General features: G+C 36.5%; 1 protein-coding gene across 12 annotated transcripts; it reads left to right on the top strand.

Moving 5' to 3' along the window:
- The first annotated feature begins 513 nt into the window (after positions 1 to 513).
- On the top strand, positions 514 to 20,996 carry LOC127814082 (pre-mRNA-processing factor 39-1). 12 transcript variants are annotated; one of them, XM_052355327.1, is made up of 15 exons: positions 520 to 970; positions 4,126 to 4,203; positions 4,414 to 4,685; positions 5,258 to 5,361; positions 8,102 to 8,331; positions 8,957 to 9,124; positions 9,297 to 9,660; positions 10,165 to 10,308; positions 11,615 to 11,767; positions 11,855 to 11,971; positions 13,738 to 13,818; positions 13,924 to 14,073; positions 17,638 to 17,943; positions 18,977 to 19,090; positions 20,357 to 20,996. In XM_052355327.1, exons 2-15 carry the CDS (start codon positions 4,157 to 4,159, stop codon positions 20,465 to 20,467), a joined length of 2,361 nt encoding a protein of 786 aa, XP_052211287.1. In that variant the 5' UTR covers positions 520 to 970; positions 4,126 to 4,156; the 3' UTR covers positions 20,468 to 20,996. The 12 variants fall into 12 exon arrangements, 11 of the variants coding, with proteins under 11 accessions (XP_052211283.1, XP_052211279.1, XP_052211281.1 ...); XM_052355324.1 differs by having other exon boundaries at positions 4,290 to 4,685; XM_052355329.1 differs by having other exon boundaries at positions 4,116 to 4,203.
- Positions 20,997 to 21,870: the final 874 nt, after the last annotated feature.

Raw genomic sequence — 21,870 nt, 5'->3', positions numbered from 1 at the left:
GAGAATCAAATGTACGTTGGTGAGTCTCTAAGAAATTGACGTATAGTTAAGGATAAAGTTGAACCTTTAAATACTGAATGAATATCGTAACCAAATAACATTAGGATGAAGTCCAAGGCAAAAGGATTCGACTTAGTGTTGGTTCGTCATTTACTTAAAAAATAGTTTATCTTTAAAGAGAAATTTACTCTTTTTCGATAAAAAGGTTATTCGCTCTTATTCTCAATTTACGTGCATTATATTTTATATAGCATTAACGTAAATTATATAACATATCAATGGATTAAGTATTACTAAAAGTATTACAAGCATGGAAATAACATTTTCGTAAATAAAGTTGGTGATATAATGAAGAGACATTTGATAGATTTGGGAACAAATTCAAATTTGTGAAAACCCATTTTGAATGGGTTGATTGGATAACTTTAATCTCCCTTATCCACCACCTTCACAGCCAGCGACCCTAATGGTGTCGGAAAGACTACTCTACCCACCAACGAGTTAATGAATTCCACTCAGGTCCCCAAATCCCTACCCCAAAATCTCATTCGGCGCTAGAGTTTCTTCTTCTCTCTTTCTCCTCCCTCGCAGCATCCACCAGTTCCGGCGTCTCTCGTATCCGGCGTCGGCGTCCCTCTCCGTCAGCTATTCTCCGACGTCTCTCTTCCGTCGCTGACTCAGATCGAGAAGCTGCTCGCTCAGGCGGCCGTCCCTCGGTCCGTTGTTCATCTCCCTCGCAGCATCCACCAATTCCGGTGTCCTCCGTCGCTAATCTCCGGCGTACCTCGTGCGTCGCTCATATTCGTTGTCATTCCTGTCTGTCGTCGCTGATCCAGATCGAGAAGCTGCTCAGGCGGCTGTTCCTCGGTCCGTTCGCTTGTCATCTCAGGCATCGAAGCGTTTATTCTCTGGTGACGCTGCTGCGGCCATCGATTTAAAATCCTTTGCTGGTCCAGAATACTCAGATCTGGTGAGTTTCTTCGACGCCATTTCCGTACTCCCCGAGTCGCTTCACTGGAAGCTGGTCAGTTTTTTCTTCCGCTCCCTCTGCATAACCTGTGCGTCTCTTCAGTTTGAGCCTTTGTTATGCTTCCTATTCGTTTATAGTTTGAGTGGGCGTTATATGAAGAAATCCCTTATTGTTCTTTCTTGATGATAATTTCAGGGCTTTCGTTTTCGTCGCTTGAAAATTCTATGACATGCATTTAAATCACGGGCGTTTCCTTCCCCCATATTTTATTGACATTTTCTTAGGTTAGGGTTTAGCGACTAGGGTTTTGAATAGCTAAGTATATATATATTTTTAAAATCAGATTGTTGGCCCACATCTTGGAAAACGGATACTCTCGCGTTCCTGTAGTTCGTCGTGATTTCTTTGGTTGCGTTGAATATCAAGCTTCAGAGGTGGGTTCTGACAAATTTTAGGAAATAGAATTATATGCCAGTGGACTTGGTGTTAATTTGTCTCCTTTTAAGCTACCGTTTCGTGATGAGTTGGATTCAACAATGAAAAACAGAGAAACAGAGAATAGAGTAGATAAGAAATTGAGAAAGAGGAGCTGCTTGTATCCTGTGATCTAAATAACCAATAAGAATGATACACATTTGTTTTTATACAAGAGGAAATCAATTCAGGTAACTAACTCTACCAAACTAAACAACTGATTTAATCTCAGCCGTGCAAATGAATGAGCTCAGTTTTAATCACATCCATTGATCTAAAGCTGTCAAATTAGTTTGTTAAGAGATTGCCACCTGCTAAACAGCTTGTGAAGGCGTCAGTCTTCAGCTAATAAGCTCACTGATTGCTTTAGTGTAGGTTTAATAGTCTCAACGCATCTGACCTAAATATTTACCTTTTATTTTTTTTTCTTTTAGTAAGTTATTGTGGCAGATTTACAATAACTTATCAAGAAGGGAAGTTAATTATGGTATGCATTAGGATAAGTAAGGTAAGGATATTCCAAACCAAAAACAGGTTATCAAGAAGGAAAAAGGGACAAGTTAAAATAGAAGGAAGAAAGTTAATTAGGCAGCTAATTGTTAGAGTATCTCACAGCTTTCCACTCTATTCTCTCAACCCAACCAGCTTCCTACTACAAGAATATATTGATAACAAAGAACAGAAAAGAGAACAACACAACCACACGAGACAACAACAAGATTTATCCTGGTTCGGTCTTGAAATCCAAGACCTACATCCAGACTGCTTAGGAGCCACTGAAATCCACTATCTTGAAGTCACCAAGGATGATTACAATGAGAGCTTAATCCCTCCCGCCCATATACACTGAAAGCTATAGGGATTATAGGAAATACAAGCTAGAACCAGCCACTCCCAACCTCTCGCACTCAAACCCAACTTAAGACAGTAAAACTGAAAACAGTCCTTCACGATTTCTGGCACACTAAGACTCTCTCACTTACAAACCTATCCACGACCCCTATTTATAGGGTATAGGGGGTGGTTGAGCACAAGGAATAAAACTAACTAACAGCCTAACCGAATAACTAACACATAAAGCTGGCAGCCTTCTTCTAGAAACAGACCTTCTAGAAGAACAATTAAATCTAACACTAAATCAGGAATTAAAGATATGCAGCAATACAAAAAATACATGATTACATTTAATCTAATCTAATACAAATGTTACAACACTAATTTATTCTCATCTTGGGACTAGGACCGTCCCAGACTATTGCCAGTGTACCGACGAGAGGCTGGGAGTTAAGTTGTGCATTAATTGGCAAATATGTATCTATAAGTAAATTGTTCAGATGTCTAGTTGTTGCTGTCACTATGCTTTCTTGTCAAAGTTTTGCTTTGGTTTGTGATACTCTAATTGTACTGTGAGCATTATTTAATGCACTTGATGTTTATAGAATTTGCCTTTTGTATCAGTGCATCATATGCAGTTTTCCGCTGTGATTCCCTTCCTTACCCAGTCTAGGAAAATGTAGGTGCATATGAAGGTTTAGAGCTTTTGAGAAAAATATTTCTTGGAGACAATCAATATTGCCAAATCCAAGAGTTGCAAAAGCCTTTCATGCTATGATGGATCTCTGCATTTCTTGGAGACAAACATTCACATCTGCTATAGCTTAATATGTGTTCAAAATATGAAAGTGTGGGCTTACTCAGATAGTTCAATAATATGCAGTATTATTCAAATAATTGAAGATTTGTTAGAATTAGGGTTTAGTTGTAGTTTAGTGGGTTCATTGTAGAAAAGTTATTGTTTGTTCGGGTTATTATGTCAATGTTGGTTCTTCTATTATTTATTGGATAGAAGTTTTTGAAACAATAAGGTTATTTAAACGAGGTTATAAAAATATTTGTTTTATATTCTATTTTCTAATGTGTCTAGGGATGAGCATTCTTTGGTTAATCTGCATTTCTAATCCCAACTGAAGTCATTTGGTTAAGTTGGTTAAATTGGCTCGATTCAATTTTAAATCTGTAAAAGTTGATTCAGTTTTGACTTTTGAGGATTATAAATTTATAAATTCATCTAGCAACTGGCATGGTTTAGGGTTTCTTTGCGTCAATCTTCGCAAAGCAGCTGCTTGCCACAACTTGCTAACAACTGCTGCAATTGTTGTCAGATGTCATTCTCCCTGAAAGCAAGGTTTCTGATTTTCCTTGTTTACACAATAAAAGCTTTTTTTCAAATGTTTATGCGTTTCATTTTTCAACTAATTTTATGTAAGTTTTTAATATTGCTTCTTCTGTCTTTTTCCTATTTGAGGTGTTTGATGTGGATCATTAGATTTCTGGGTATGATTTGGCTCAGTGAAACTGCAAACAAATAATTACATTGGCTTTTTTTTTTTCTTTTCTTTTTGATGAATGGTTCTTTTGTTTTTTGCCCTTACATTCTTTTGGGTTTTTGGCTCTGTTTCAATTCAACGTTCACGATCTGCTAAACTTTTTTTCTGTTTCTTATTGTTAGCTTTGAGGTCTTCCCTTGTTTCCTTGGAAAACACTACCATTTAGGATTAAATGGAAGGTGCACTGTTAGGGGGGTTGTTTTGCGAAGTTTATCAAAATTGTATGGTTGATGCTAAAATGATTGATAATTATGTATTTGCTCTTGCTGTTTATAATCTTGAAGCCTTTTTCAGTTGAGGTCTATACATAAATTTTCTCGTCAACATGGGGGACAATGAAACTCTGGCTGGTCAAACAGCTGCAGCTTTGGGGTACACATCTGCTGGCTATTCATCCTCTGTTTATGTCAATGCTCATTCAGATGCAGCTCCTGATACTGGTGCCTTTGTTGATGGAGGTAGTGGTGATGGGGCTGCTTCTGTTGCTTCAACAGCTTCAGGAGATTTTTCTGCACCTGCTGCTGTGGCAGATGCTGCTAATCCCGTTCCTGATGTTTCTAATGAAGGTGGTATGGTATACAGTGCAGATCTAAATTCTGCCTTGCATGGAGCTCCTACTGTTACACATTTTACTTCCAAGGCATCTTATGAAGTGACTGGTACTAATGAGAGTATTGGTGGCATTGAAAATGCTTCTGCGGTTTCTTCTGAAGCTGCTGGTAATGATTCTGCCATAAACGGAAGCGATGTAAGTGGTGCGAGAAATACAGCTTTGGCTGGTATAAGTGAGAATGGAAATCCATCAGATGATGTTCTTGGATCTATCCCCATGCATCAACCAGTGGATGATTCTGGTATGGTATCAATTGCTAAACACCTGCAAATAATTGTCATTTAATCTGCAGAGTTTATGAACTGCTTAGGTTGCCTGAGCTATGCTTAGTATTGCATTGTTTCATTCTGCTGTCGAATCATTTTTGGGTGATATTTTATTTGTGTGGTTTTATTGTCCATTGAAAGAAAGCCAAGTTATTCTCATTTTGCATTTTCTTCTCGATGTTTGGTTTTTATTGATTTTGTAATCAACTTAGCAGTTCCTGGAGCAACTGCTTTCCTTTGTTTATTCCAATTTATAATTATTGAACAATTTTAATGTTATAACTCGTATTCGACCAACTGCATTTCCTAATTAAACTCTTTCTTAATTGAGTTGTGGTCACAACAATTTGTTGGTCTTATTATGTGGTATTTTGTATTAAACTAATGTTCTATTGACTCTTGCTGAGATATCTCGGTGATTTCGCTTTAAAAAGTGTTGTCACTGATACAGTCATGTTGGATTATTAATTTATTAGCTGACCTTCTTTGTTGTTGTCTGTTTGCCATATTTCGTGTTTTTGACTTGTTTTGTTATATTTTGTGCCAGCACTATCTGCTGAAGAAGAACGCTTGTGGAATATAGTGAGAGCTAATTCTATAGATTTTAATGCCTGGACGACCCTAATTGAAGAGACAGAGAAGGTGGCAGAGGTATGTAGTTTGGGTTATCGAATGATATAAAGATTGTTGTTTTTCCTTGTAAGTACATTGCAAGTTATCTTTGTTTATTTTCATTCTTGATTCTCAATGTTCAGACTTGCTCATATTTGTGGTGCCATGAAAATTTGCAATGCATTATTACAAATGGCCTGCTGTAATGTGTAAGTCTTTGTTTTACTAACATGATTGCCATTTGGGTTTGTGGGATGCAGTTTAATTTGATAGGTTAATCACATATGCTAATGTAATGATTTGTGGACAAATCTCTCTATAGGCTACTAGCAAAGAGTCAACAGGCCATGCATTGACTGATTCTCAGAGGAAGCCTTAGGTTGATGGATGAATTTCATAAACATGATATGAGAAGTTGTTCAAGAGTGAAGTTTTTACAAGAAAAGTTGACAGTTAACTTATAGAGTTGTCAAAAAAAAGTGACTGGTGTCAAGGTAGGCTGGTTTTGCAAGAAGTTGCTCGGGTCCATTTTTCTATTTTGGTTTTAGTGGAAAATGTGTATGGGGGTCCCCATGTGCAAAATTTTGCCTTAGTCACCCAACATCTACACACAAGTTAGACCTTGTTATTTTCTATAAAATCCTAAAATTGCGTTGGTCAACTCAGGGTTTATATTTTCTAAAAGCCACATATAGAAATGGACCCCAAAAAATTATTTTTTAACCTAGCAATGTTTGTTATATTCCTTGATGATGAGTCAACCTGGATCTACTACCATAGCAAAAAGGTACAATGAAGTTGTAGATGTGAATTGTTTGAACTTATTGATTGCCATTAACCCTATGGCCCTGAAAACTGGAAATATTATCATATTTTGTTGTTGAAAAATGACAAAAATGAAAAAAATATAAATGTGTATTGTTTGCTAGGTTTTCAGAGAATAGTTGCTGGAGGTTCCCAGGCATCAACTATTTTTTAATTTTACATTGAGGAGTTAAAAGAGAGTGTGAGCTGAAGTTTGGGCCTAATTTGGGGCTAGGAATTGCAACTTGAAAACTCTGTTTTTTCTGTAGTTAAAAAGTTGGAAGGAAAAGAGGAAAAATACGTTAACTATCCTAATATTGTTATCCATTTGAGGATCTAAGATTCATAATCTTTTGAATTTTCTATACAAGCTTTTTTTGAATGTATGAATGCATAAGTTGTTGAATAGATGGATTTAATAATTTATTATTTTATAGTAGGAGATATTGTCTTTTTCAGCTGCTTGGTTACTATGCTAGCCTAAATAAGGACAGAAGGAGCTTTGCAGCTTGTTATGCTTTTATTCTATAATCTAGTACTTGAATTATGTAATTGAGAACAGCAATGTAATGAGGAAATTTTGGTTCTACATACGAGATCCAAGTTCTTGACCGAAAGAACTGTTCATGCTAGTACATGAACTCATGATTCTAAAGGGGCATAAATCTCTTCATGTGATCTGATTTGGAAAAAGTGAAATACGTTCCAAATTACCCTGTGTAATTTCACACATTTTGCTTAAACTTAACTTTATTGTCTTCTTCTACCTATTCTTTTTCTATTACTTTTCATCCCAAAAGTTCCATGATCATGAAAAGATGAATTTGATCTTTTCATAATACCAGTTTTGATTTCCAGTGGATGCCAAAGAACAAATTCAGGTCATATTATGAACTGGCCAACCCTATATGCATATGGTTCATCGTAAAATTTGCTTTAAGCCAAGGAAATGATGGTTGTGACAGCTGGCATATATTGATTATCTGTGGTATTGAAGGATCATATTAGTGTAATTTGAGTTACTTCTGCAGCATGTTCTGTGTTTATTTCCTTTTTTAATTTGGTGTTAGTAATTTGACAGTGGCTTGCCGTTTTCACATTTGGGTTAATGGCATGTGTACCAATAGATTGTGGCACTTCTTTTCATTTTCTGTGCTGCCTTTTGTTTCATGTTGAAGTCTATCATTCTTGTTTGTTGATAACTATGAAAGCATGCATCATTTGTGTTGTTCTAAAGACCGCCACACACACATCAAACTATCCCTCCAAGAACTCACTGATTATACCCCCAAATATCAAGATACACAACACTCGACAGAAAGCACAAGTAACAGGAACACAAAACAGCAACAAACCACACAAGAGACACAAGATTTTATCCTGGTTCAGTCTCATAAATGAGACCTACATCCAGACTGCCTTGGGCCCATGAAAACTCCACTATCTTGAATTCTTACAGCAATTACATGCACTAGGAAATACCTCTCTTTCCCTTAGTCTAAAACCCTAGACTAAACAGAGAAGAACACCCCAAGAGAAAATACAAATCAACCCTCCTCTCGGCCTAGCACATTCTCGCTCAACTCTCTCAAGAAAACCCAATGTTTCCATGCTATTTCCGAGCCCTCCCAGCCCCTATTTATAGATCATAGAGGCGGGGAGGACAGTTACAACCAACTGCCCACCCTGACCGAAATAAACCCCTTTCGGTCAGCTATCAAACAAACTAACAAACACCTATTACATTAAGCAAAAATGCTAACAGATTTATCAACAAGGAAAAAAACTAAGTACAGAAACTAATCTAAAACAAATGTCTTCACAATTTGAGTTACTGATTTTGCAGGCCACTGGGTTTTTCTTGACAGTCTGTATTCTTTCCAGTGAACCTTTGTTCGTACCTATTTGCTTGTATCTGCTCATTGAAGGCCTGTTTTTCCACTTGGAGTTAACATTCTTTTTTTGCTTCATGCAGAATAACATTATGAAAATCCGGAAAGTTTATGATGCCTTTTTAGCAGAATTTCCTTTGTGTTACGGTTATTGGAAGAAGTATGCAGATCATGAGGCACGCCTGGGCTCTATTGACAAAGTTGTAGAGGTATACGAACGAGCTGTTCAAGGAGTAACATATTCTGTGGACATGTGGTTGCACTATTGTGTATTTTCCATAAGCACGTATCCGGATCCAGAGACCATTCGTAGGTAATTATTTTGAATTTATTCATTTTTATTGTAGCTCCTATGAAAAGAGCATGGTTGGCTGATTTTAACATTGTCATAAAGAGTCAGTACCTTACAATGCTTTCTAACCATATTTTGGAATGTCTGCTACAGTGACTTGTCCCGTATGTGGTGGAAGGTTTATTTGGCTTGCACTTCAGAAATACAATATTTCTGATGTGTGGGTACTATATTTGTTAGCTCGTTGAATTTATGTTAGAGTTTAATTCTGTTTTTGGCCTCATCAGCCCCTTTATTCTTCAACTTGGGCTGTGTCATAGTACGCATAGTTCTCCATGAATATTTTGCTGTTTTTAACTATTGACACTCTGAGGTGCATCAATAACAAATTGCCGCTGAGAAGATCTCGTCCAAGTTAATGGCTAAGATGACCTCTATCCTGCTCCATTTCTGGGACATTGTATGATTTTTTTACAGGAAGGTAAATGCAATGCGTTTGTGCATAAGTTTGGAAGTGTTCTGCCATTAGAGTGAATTATTCCTTCTTGTTCTAATGCCTTTGCGAGCAATTGTGGACACGCATTCCTTGGCCTGGTTACTGTTTCTTTTTTATGTTATGATGATAATTACTTTCATTTTCTGTCAGGCTGTTTGAGCGAGGATTAGCATATGTTGGAACAGATTATCTATCTTATCCACTTTGGGATAAGTATATCGAGTATGAATACATGCAGCAGGAATGGTCCCGTCTTGCTATGATCTATACACGTATATTAGAGAATCCTATCCAACAACTGGATCGTTATTTCAACAGGTGATTATGCATTTTATTTGTGGTTGTATAATACTTACTGATGTGCCTTGCTTGTTTACCTTGACATCTTGTGTATTTCACATGCTTGGACACAAGTTGCATGGTTATTAACATATGGACTTTATTTACAGTTGTATATTGTATCTGAGCTTGTTTGCTGTTTGTGTTTTAGCTTCAAGGAATTAGCTGGAAGTCGGCCTGTGTCAGAGTTGAGGACTACTGAGGAAGCTGCTGCTGCTGCTGTCACATTTAATTCGGAACCTAGAGCTCAAGATACTGAAGAGGTTCTCTCTAGTGTTGCTGAGCAATCTCCTAAACCTGGAACTGCAGGCTTAACTGACGCTGAAGAGTTGGAGAAGTATATTGCTGTTAGAGAAGAAATGTATAAGAAAGCTAAGGAGTTTGACTCTAAGATCATTGGTTTTGAAACTGCCATTAGGAGGCCCTATTTTCATGTGCGTCCCCTCAATGTTGCAGAACTTGAGAATTGGCATAACTATCTTGAATTTATTGAAGGAGATGGAGACCTTAATAAGGTATTTTCTAAGTTTATGGTAATGGCCACATTTGAAATTTCTCAATCACTTGTAGTTTTAGTTGTCGTCCTTGTTATACATTGACTTACAGTTAAGTAATATCTGCCGCATCATATGCTTTATTGGCTAAACCGTTGGATGAAGCATCTTTTTAAAGAGGATACTGAACTTGGACCAAAGCATGGGCGGTTCCTTTTGATTTCTATAAGGCTAAGTATTTCAAACCTTCATTTGTGAGTCGACATTCTGGGTTCATGATGTGTTGTATGGTAAAATGCTTGTTTTGAAATTCCAATGTTATGCATGCAGGTCTGTTCTTACTTCCTAACCATCTATCTGTCAGGCAAGGAGGGTCCCTCCTTTCGTATTTGAGGGGCCTCCCTGTTCCGTCAACGGAGTACTTGTGCATTCACCTTGGTTCATTCTGTTTATTGTTATCATTGTTTAGTTCATGCAACCTTGCCTTAGTGCTTACTAACCAATGATGTCACTTGTGTGGATCAGGTTGTCAAATTATATGAAAGATGTTTAATTGCTTGTGCAAACTATCCTGAGTATTGGATAAGGTATGTTTTATGCATGGAGGCAAGTGGAAGCATGGATCTCGCAAATAATGCACTTGAGCGTGCTACTCAAGTCTTTGTTAAGGTATAGAATTCAGTCCCCCCCATACCCCACCTGATAAGCAAATCCGTACAAGTATCAGATTTGCACCATCACATCTAGCATTTTCTGATGACGAACATGCTAAGGGTTTCCTGAGGCCTAACAAAGTTTTTGACATTAATAGGTCTAACAGATGTATTGGAGTCCTTGTTGAATATCCATAAACTGCTCTTTATTTAATGTCTTTTTTATAATGAATCTTCAAATGACCTTCTTGCTGACGCTATTAATTATGAAGTAATAGGAGCCTCCTTTGATTGATACCTTCCTTCACTAAAATGCGTTATGACATTTGTGATGGTAAAACCATGACAAAGATGAAAATGTGTTGAACATACTATTTTACTTTTCCTAGTTCTTGCAAAAAAATTGAAAAGTATCTTGATTTCTTATGGGTACTACCTACCAAAACTACAATCTATTATTTGGGTATTACATCACTGTTTTGTACACAAATTTTGGGGTTGGGAACTGGTTATATGTTAGCTTACCATATTGTAAGTATTCAGTACAGATGTTTTAAATTGATTTGGAAGTTTGAAGGTGTTGCATAATTCTAACAACTTCTCTATATTTTCTTAAGTCATTGTGGTGTAATTTATTTCAATTTTGCTTAGACATTAAATTCCCACACCAATAACAATTTTTATTGACAGTAAATGCTTACAACAATAACAATTTTTTCTTACCGTAGATGTCTGTATCTTTATATAACTTGTGCCTCGATAGATGATGACCCTTTCCTCAAATGTGAATGTAGCTCCATGGATCCTCATTCAAAAGTGTTAGCTGAAGGTTATAGGACCTCCTTAGTAGACTATCTATGTTAGATTGGGTTGTGACAAACTCTCTTCCTTTAATTTCTAGCGGCCTCACTAGGTTAGAAACCTCATATCTCAATTTGACCCAAGTCAGTCTGAAACACTTCCTTCGCCCCCCTCTACTCAATAGTGGTTTTGGGTTAGCTTTGATACCACTTGTAACATCAGGGATCCTCACTTGAAAGTGCTAGCTAAAAGTCATTTTTGATTCATGGGATGAAGTAATATACCCAAGATCTCTTCAGTAATTATACCTACGTGGGATTGGATTGTGATAGTGAAGCATCATCGTCTTGTTATTTCTTTAAATTTCACTTGAGCATACATACCTGATCATGCAAATATAACTTGTTTATAGTCTGATGACATTTCTAGCCCCAAATGTGAATATATTTTGTTTCTGCACTTTTTATCTTAGTGTACCATATTTCTCCCATGTTTGTTGATTCATTGTCCATTTTGAACAGAGACAACCAGAGATTCATCTCTTTGCCGCTCGGTTTAAAGAGCATAATGGGGATATCGTAGGAGCCCGAGCTGCCTATCAACTTGTCCACACGGAAATTTCCCCTGGTCTTTTAGAAGCTATTATTAAGCATGCGAACATGGAACACCGCTTGGTAAGATTGCTTAAAACTCACGGCTTAAGATTCCAAGAATTATTTTCACATAACATTTTGTGATTCTTTGTTTTGTTGATATTGTAGGGAAACCTGGACGATGCTTTCTCAGTATATGAACAGGCCATTGCTATTGAAAAAGGGAAAGAATATTCACAAACTCTGCCTTTCTTGTTTGCACAATATTCTCGGTTCTTACGTTTGGTATGTAATGCTCGTATATTTATATAATACTAATGAATTTATGCTCATTTTGTCAAGAAAGAAGTATTATTTTAATTTTTCCCCATTAGAAATGATTAAGGGAGACAATTAGGCGGAAAGCTTAAATAGCATGCTTGAGTGAGATTGTGTCTCTATATGCATTCATGCCACAGCAGAGAAGGACCATATCACACTTGGTGGCAAACTCTTTTGTATGTTAGTAGCAAATTCATTGATATGTTTTTATTTTTTCGTTTGCGCCAACTTATGGACTGTTTCATGTATTCTTGAAGATACCATTTCACATTTGTCTCTGAAACTTCAATACCAACATATCAAGTTGTAGTCCCACTATCTATAGTTTGCTTCATGAATTTTAGTTTGCCAATCATTTCTATCTATGGCCTTATCTTTTTTAAGGCTCTTAGAACTCATATCATATTTAAGAGTCTCCCACAAAGTTTTTCTTGGTCTTCATCTACTTCTTTTGCTAAAAGCTTGCTTTATTCCATCCATTCTCCTCACAGGCTTCTTTGTTGGTTGTCTTCTTGTGAGACCGAACCATCTTAATTATGTTTCATGCATTTTATTTTCAATAGGTGCCACTTCAACTTATATTATGAATAACCTCTTTTCTAATTATATTTTTTCTTTAATTGCCACACATTCTCATATTCGCTACTCACGTTTTGTATATGCAACAAAATTGGTCTTATAATCGTTTTATATAATTAATCTTTTAGCTCCAACGAACCTTACAGTATCATAAAATATCAGATGCTTTTTTCCATTTTAACCATCTTATCTTAATTCTATCAGTAACATTCTCATTAATCTCCCCATTTTTTTTTGGATGATTGATTCAAAATACATAAAATGATCTTTTTCTTGGGATTACTTGATCTTCAAGTTTTACTATAACATCATCCACACTTGTATTTTTACTAAACTTACATTCCATATATTCAATTTTTTATCTACTTAATTAAAAAATCTAGGGTCTAAAGTATTACTCCTTATTTCGAGCTTAGAATTTACACCTTCTTTTGTCTCATCTACCAAGATAATGTCATCTACAAATAGTATATGTCAAGGTACCTTTGCTTGAATACACCAAAACTGCTTTAAGAATTTGCCACCTACATAGGACTCAGAAATGGTTGAAGTAAATAATGCCTTGCTCATAATTTTTCTGTTACTGATTGGTAGTCTGTGATGTGAGTGTGCATGGGCCATGGGTGGTTTTGGTGTTCAACAGTCAAAATATTCTTAAATCTAACCAATTTCAGTGATAGCTTCTTTTCAGATTTTCTGTTTCTTTTTCTCCACTTTGTTGTTTTAAGTTTTTGCCAAGTGTCTGCAAGAAAGTTTGAACTCTATAAGTTTCTGGGTTTTGCTTGGAGTATTTATCTGTATTTTGGGTCACCTACTATTGCCTATAGCCACAGCTGTCCCCTGGCAAGATTATATATTAGTTGTCTATAATAAGTTTTGAGATATTTAGAAAATGTTTTCATACTTTGAAAATGAAATATTGGACATGCTCAAATTTCCCCCATCAGTTTGTGGCTGATGCGTCTTTGCCTAGTGAGTATAGTGTGAAATCTTGTACATGTGAAATTTTTGAACAAAGTATTTCTGTTCTGATGGTCATCCTTGTACTTCCCCTATGGTTTTGCGGCAGATACCTCTTTGTCGTTTTGTGGCAAAAGTTATTACTGCTGTTCTGACTTTTTTGATTACTTCTTGTTATGTTTGGGGTATAGGTTCCTGTCAATGTTGAAAAAGCTCGAGAAATTCTTCTTCAGGCACTTGAGAACATCCAGCTATCAAAACCGCTTTTGGAGGTTTTTTTTTGCCTTTCAAGCATGTTTTTCTAATACTGTGCTTTATCTTTACTGTTGAATTTTGTTACTTACCTGTTGCTTTTCTCCCTTGTGGGTTATGTGCAGGCTTTGATTCATTTAGAATCAATTCAACCACCTCCAAAGCAAATTGGGTATTTAGATTCACTGGTTGAGAAGTTTGTAGCTCCTATCCCCGATAACCCAAATTTTGGAAGTTTTGCTGAGAGAGAAGAGCTTTCTAGTATATTTTTGGAGGTGATGATTTGCCATTTTTGAAAGAATTTTCCTTGATAGAATTTTATACGGGTTCCATTATTGGCTGGCAACTACATCAATTAATGTTGCGCACTGCTATAGATATGTTCATGAAGTTGATTAAATATTTATTTATGAAAATTTTGTCAGGTAAATGTGTAAGTCTTTTCTGTTGTGCATTGGGATTGTTATGCTATTCTTAACTTGCATGTGTTGATGGTTAAAGGTGTGTGAAATCATGTGTTTGTTTGAGCTGAATTTGGCAGGTTGCTTTCCATTTGCTGATAGATTCATTTCTGGTAGCAGGGTTTTTACATATGTACTTTTCTGTTGTAGTGAAAAAATAATGGTTCATGTTTTGTGTCCTCTCTGAGTCCTAAATCTATATTAGTACTTTTATGACTTTCTATGTCTTCTCCCATCTATCTCTCAAGTCTCATTATTTGTCCTGCCATTTTTTTCTCAACCAACATTAGTTGGCCCTGCCCTACTAACCTATCTATTGAAACGCAGATACTTCCTGGGGCTGCTGTACCAGTGTCGCCTGCGTGTTGGAACACTCTGACATGCCACCAATATGTGCTGGACACACCCACAGGGCGTGTCTGACACTTTTTAATTTTTTTAAGAGGACATGGGAGGGGACACACATAGGACACACGTGTCCCCTCTATGGAGACTTCAAAGACATTATAAAATAAGGTTTCTTTTTTTTTCAAATGACTACTATTTGTTTTCTTGGCAATTGCATCTCTCTTCAATTTTCCACATTTTCATTGCACCACTCTCATTTTTCGTACTCTTCACACATGCATTCTCTTCAATTTGCGTTTATTTATTTCCTAGCTCTTGTATGTATTTTCTTTAAATCTTACATACTTGTTTTGGACCTTTTTGTGTTTGAATTTGAAATGAGTAATGACTTGTGAATTGGTTGCTAATTCAATTAGAGTTATTCATTTGGAAATTTGAATTATTAATTTTAAATGCATAGTTATGAGTTGTAATATAGTTTTGATACTTTATTATGCCATTAGAAATATAAAAAAAATATTTCTATTAATTAACATATCCTGTTCATGTTGTGTCCTACCTTTTTGAAAAATGTTGTCTCATGTCCATGTCCATGCTTCTTAGCTATCTATGTCTTCCACTTTTGTTGCTTTTGTCAACTAGGTTGCCATAAAAAATAATATATAGGTGTATATATATCATTGTCATTCACTTCCCTTGATTGTCACAGTATTTGTATATAACTTACCCTTCCTTTTTGTAGGATAATTACTGTAGGGTTTCTGAATGCGGGCACCCCTTGCAGTCATTCTATTTTTCTTAATCTCTTTTTCAACTGCCTAAACTGCTTGTTGAATTCATTTTTGTGCCCAACACTTAGTTTTTTGCCTCAAGGCAAATATCCTAGCTGGACTGGGGTTTAGCTTAAAGTGAGAACATCATAGTATTTCTATATTTATTTATGTGTTCTTTCCTTGTACCGAGTGTGAATGTCTGTGTTGTGACATTCTTTGTTTCTTTGTTGAAACTCCATTATATCTGTGGCTATGCCTACAGCAGGGGCACTTCAAACTATATCTTGCTTTTGTCCATCATTTTGAATGTAAAAACTGTTGTGTTGCTTTACCTGTATTGCTATCCCTTGTGGGGTTCCTCATAGGCATGAGAATTGGTGGTTTGCCCTTTATTAGCACTCCCTTGTGCGTAAAGACTGCTTGCACTTGTGTTTTTGTTTTCCTTTTTTGTTCGGTTTGTCAGGGGGAGTTATTGATGTTTATGCCTGGAAAGATTTACATGCTCTGCGACTGGTTCGGTGATCTAGAGGTTGGGTTAGTCCTGGATTGAGTTATTTTCTGATTTTTACTTTGTTCTGTTTTTACATTTTTAGGTATCTAATTTTCGTTGCTTGCAGTATTTGGAAAAAGGCCTGATTATTTGGATTGACTTCCAAAAGATGTGTTAGGATCCTAGGGTTCGCCTAGGGTTTGATTAGGAAATTGGAAGGAAATCAGGGAAGATAGAGTTAGAAATGGAGGGAGATTAGAACAGAAAGGGAGGGATGATGAACAGAACTGAGGGAGAACAGGAGAGATCGAGAGAAAACAGAGAATTGAGAGGGAAATCTGAGATTCAATTATCATAAAAAACATAACATTCTCTAAGTGATACAGCCTATTACAGGCTGTTCCAACCTGAAAGGTACAAACTGCTACAGCACAGTACACAACTAAAAGGAAATACATCTAATATCTTTTACTACTATACCCTTGGGTCATGACAATTTCCCCCTCCTTAGAGAGTTTTTGTCCCCAAGAACTTGCAACGACTGGCCCGTTGTTTCAGCCAATCCCTGTTTTCTCTAGTTGGTTTATCCTTCCTCTCTTTTTCCTTTCTTTCCTTCTCCTTTTCCACTTTTTCCTATTTTCTCTTTCGTTCCTCTTTCCTACTATCAGCTTCCAATTTCGCTGGAATTCCTCTTCAGAAATCTCCTTTCTGAATCGCCTAGATTGGAATTCAGTAATTGAGAACCGCTCAATTAACCACCGAAACTCAACCTGCTCTGCTTCGCCTTCAAATCTGGGCCGAGAATTGCTTTGCTCTGTTTTGCCCTCAAATCTGAGCTGAGAATCTTCGTAATCACAGCCGCTCTGTATCAATAACCTAAAATCGCTTGGCTATGCTTCTCTATCAGCTTCCAGCACTTGCCTTCCTGCTTCGCCTCAATCTCACTTTAACAACCAAGAGCCAGCAGCTTTGGCCCAACAGCCTAAAATCACCTGGAGCAGCTTCGCCTTCAAGACCCTGCTTTGCCTAAAATTGCGGGACTCAGCTGAGAATCGTAGGCTCTGCTTCGACCTCGACCGATCACTGCTAAGATCGCCTCGCCTTGACTTCGACTGATCACTGCTAAGATTGCCTCACCCCAAATTTGACAGATCACTGCTAAGATCACCTGGGAGATCGCCTGACTGACAGCCGAGGGACAGTCAGCTCTGACACCAAATTGCTAGGATCCTAGGGTTTGCCTAGGTTTTGATTAGGAAATTGGAAGGAAATCAGGGAAGATAGAGTCAGCAATGGAGGGAGATTAGAACAGAAAGGGAGAGATGACGAACAGAACTGAGGGAGAACAGGAGAGATCGAGAGAGAACAGAGAATTGAGAGGGAAATCTGAGATTCAATTATCATAAGAAACATAACATTCTCTAAGTTATACAGCCTATTTATAGGCTGTTCCAATCTGAAAGGTACAAACTGCTACAGCAAAGTACAACTAAAAGGAAATACATCTAATATCTATTACTACTATACCCTTGGGTCATGACAAGATGTTCCTGGTGATTTGGTGTTCTCTCTGATTATTGTGGGTGTTGTTCTGTTCCTTTAAAATTGGCAGATCTAAACTTTTTAGTATTTGATTGGATTGTCATTTCATTTGAAAAAGGAAACTCCTTATGATATGGTTTGTGGTCCTTCCCTTCCCTGGTGGGTCTGGGTAAAATATATCTGCATGAATTTTGTTGAGCCAATTGCCAACAATTGATTTTGCAGTTTTTGGATCTCTTTGGTGATGCACAATCTATAAAGAGGGCTGATGATCGGCACGCCAAGCTATTCTTACACCACAAGAGCACGTCGGAGTCAAAAAAGCGTAATGCGGAGGACTTTCTTGTTTCAGACAAAACAAAATTAGCGAAATCATACTCTGCTGTTCCTGTAACGGCTCCATCTGTTATGGGTGCATATCCAAATGCACAAAACCAATGGGCTGCAGGGTATGGCTTACAGCCCCAAGCTTGGCCACAAGTCACACAAGCCCAGGGGCAACAGTGGAATCCTGGCTATACCCAACAACAGGTAAATACTTTCACTTCCCGGTCTATGTTATGTGGACTTAAGGTGTAATTATTGAGTACTGATGTTTGTGTGTGTGTCTTTTAAATCCTTAAACTGAGGATATTGAGATATATATTCAAGAATTAAGTGTGATTATGTGGGCTCTTATTGAAATATTAAATATAATTTTGTAATAAAGAATTTATCGCTATTTATAAAAAAACTAGTAAGTTATTATTTAGAGATGTAGTTGAAATTAAATGGAAGCTACAGATACCCAAAAAAGGGAAAAAAAACTGTTGTTAATTTAGTGAATCAAAATGTTAATTAAGTGGTGTGGAACGCATTTTGTAGCCTTACTTTTTGATATATATATATATATATGTATATGGGGTAGATTGGGGTGTGCAAGGGGAATAGAAGAGTCTAACAAAGATTGTGGGTGCTTATGTTTAACATAGTTATCAGCAAGGCACAATAATAGGTTGTTTCTGGTGGCATTTTTCTTCTACTAGTACAAAGGACCACTTGTTTATCTGATGGGATCACCCACACTTTGTCTAAGTTGTGGAACAGGTAATATTTAGATTTGCTTCACGTTGAACTGAATCATGCATTATTTATTACATTTATTGCTATTGTTTCTCTTAACTAATTTATTATTTTACCTTTATCCATTTTGAGTATTGTTATTTTACATTTTTATTTGATGTGTACTTGGTTTTCAGTTGGACTTGATTCTGTTTCATGCAAGGATACCCATTCTGCTACTGAATGGATGGACAAATTACTGAATTTCAAATAGAAGCAAATAAAATGCAGAATTGGGTTTTACCTGTTATTTTTTGAACACAGTTAAGAATTTTGAGAAGATCAACAGAGAGGATCATAATGAATTTAGCATTTTGGATTCTTGTTTGGCTTTTTATGGAAACATATTAGTTCTGTTCATTTTCTTTTTGTAGTAGTCAATTGCTGCATATGTCTAGATTCCATTTTGTTCATGGCTGATTTAGCAAGTGATTCTTAATTGTCATCATTGTTTGTTGTTCAGGCTGCATTTGGTGCTTATGGTAGTTATGGAAGCAGCTATGCAAATCCTCAAGTGCCAACGTCAGTGCCCCAGAATGCTGCTTATGGTGCTTATCCACCTTCATATCCAGTCCAGGTAGCTCAAGTTTGTTTGTTTGTTTTTTTTTTTTTTTTTTGTGTGTATTATGGTTGGTAACTTACAAAGTTGTGTTTTGCATGGTAACTTTACTAGAATCAATTTTGGCATGGTAGTTGTTAACCGTAAGATATTTGCTTACAGATCATCAATTCTTGCCAAAGATTGACTTTAGTTTAGTATACCTATTGCTTATAGAACTTAACTCCCTATCCAAAGGTCGTAGCCCTAAAAGTTGGCATAAGTTTGTAACTTCTGTAGCATGGGTCCTAGATTACTGGGGAAAGTGACACTTAACATTTCAGTTTTAAGAAATTCCTCAAGATTAAGGTCGGTGCTGGTTGTCTGGAATGGGATTTCTTTGCCAGTTGGTTATCCTTATAACATTATTCACCTTTTTGGGTTTCACTTCTCCCTTATTTCTGATATGAATATTTGGCTGCAAGTCAATAAGGATCGCTACGACGCTACCCCTTGACCTCTGGGGCCATGTTTTCCATATCTATGGCTAGTTGGGGTAGGGGTGTAGCTGGGAGGGTACCACGTTATTATATGGTCTTGGGCATAATGGTGGAGCTGGTTGTATTTTTGCTGCAATTATTTAGTTCTTATGCTGGAAGACACTGGGACACAGCTACACAAAGGAAGTAATAGTCCAAATAACACTGAAAAGAGCCTAAACATAAAATGCAATATTGTCCAAGAGCATTTTGGACAGAAACAGGAGGAGCTGAAGCATTCTTACATCAAATCTCCTATCCTTGTTCTGGTAGCAAGGTCTGAGATGCCACTCTGCAACTGGACGGAGTTAATGTTATACAGGGGGTGTGATTTGATAATTATTGTTATAGCTTAGGTTTACTTCGTTTATGTGCCCCTTTGTGTGTTGCTGGATAGTCAAGCATTTGTACTAAGAATTTACAGTGAATACACTTTAAAACTAGGCACGGCTTTATATAGGCCTGTGGCCCTTGACCTGGTGTCCATTTTTTTATGTCGTTATATTCATAAAGCTTTTCCTCTATTATTTCTTTGATCCCTAAGAATGAAGATAGCATCTCCTGCATTGTGAACACCTACGATACTCAAACTGATTTTTGTGGAATCTTATAAAGGTATACCGTATCATTCTTGCTAGACTACTGGCGCATAATCATGGTTCATGCCTATCATTCATGTTTCCCTAGACTTGTACTCCCTTCAAAGTTACTTCTAAGATTTTATTGTTAGGACAACATACTAAATGTTACTTGCTTGTAATCTCAGCAGGCCTATCCCCAGCAAAATTATGTACAATCAGCAACAACAGCAGCTGTGGCTCCAGCACAGCAACCTGCCTCAGTTGCTACCCAGGCCTATTATGGCAGTTATTATTGAAACGACACATCGGTTTGCTCCAATTTTTGCCACCAGCAACCTTTTCCAATGTCAGTTGGCATCTACTGGTTTCCTGGACTGATCTTATCAGAGTGACGTAGTGAAGTTGTTTTTGCGTTTGATTTCGGCTGATCTGATCTTATCGTATTTCATGCAAAGCTTAGAATATGCCATAACCTGGGGTGAAATGAAAGCTGATCGTCTGGTAGAGAGGGATAGGGACTGACCATAGATGGTTTGGTAGCTTAGGGTTTAGGGTGTATTGAAGTTTATGACAAACTCAGTTGTACATCTTGCAGATTTAGCCTGAGGTGATGCTTTTGTTGTGGGAAAAGCTAAAATGATTCATCATCAGGTTTGCTTTGCATACAGTTTGCACCCGAAACTGTGTTTGAATCTCTACTCATGTCTGGTCTTATGGGTCGGCTGGCTGCTGGATTTTTCAGAAGATTTTTCGTTGAATGTAGTAACATGGAAGATGACCTGTTGGGACAATGAAACAGATGCTCAAACTGCCTGCCTTTCACTATCCGAAAAGAATCATGCTACTCTTACATCATTGTGTACAGTTTAGACTACACAATTATGTAAAAATAATCAAAATATCCTGCATCTCAAATTTGCCTTACAGTGAGACTTAGGGGTATTTTGGACATTTTTATATTATCGTGTAGTTTAAGATGTACATAATGGTGTAGGAGTAGTATTTTTTATCTGAAAATGCTACATGAATGCTAAAGTTCGACACTTTACTTGACCCTCAAAATTAATGGTTAGATATTTATCGATGAGTACCTAACCATCAATGCAAAGTGTCATTACAAGTGTCAAAACTTGAGTTTGTGTAGTATTTCCATTTACTATTCGATTTTTGGCTTATTTTCTGAGAGATCATGCTATTTGGTTGTACTGTATAGTCCTGAATCTTAGTCTTATCGTATGAAATGCTTAAAATGCTTTTGCATTATTGTGGTTATTTCATGCAGTAGGACTATCGTTTAGGGCTAAGAATTTGGACCAAATAGCTTTGTTTTTATTTTTAAATTATTTTTATATTTGTCTAATAATGATTTCTAAAACTAAAACAGGATTTTTGTTAAAATTTTTAAATCTTTTATAAAAATATTTCCTAAGTAACGTTAATGGGCTTGCGCAATAATTTTTGATATTATAAATATTTCTTCAAAGAATTAGCAATAAATAAATTGGAAATTAAAAAAAAATTGAAAAAAATCGAATAGATTGAAAAATTTAAAAAATTAAAATTAAAATAATAAAGTATAAAAATGATGTCGATTTTAGTATTTTGATCAATTTAACTATTTTAGTTTTTTTTTTTAAATTTAGGGATTGAATTAAATTAAAATGATTAAATTTAAAAATTGAATTGGACTAACTTACCA

The sequence above is a fragment of the Diospyros lotus genome, chromosome 12, assembly GCF_014633365.1.
Source record: "Diospyros lotus cultivar Yz01 chromosome 12, ASM1463336v1, whole genome shotgun sequence".
NCBI lineage: Eukaryota > Viridiplantae > Streptophyta > Magnoliopsida > Ericales > Ebenaceae > Diospyros > Diospyros lotus.
Note: the sequence above shows the minus strand (reverse complement) of the source record. Positions and strands in the feature narration are given on the sequence as shown.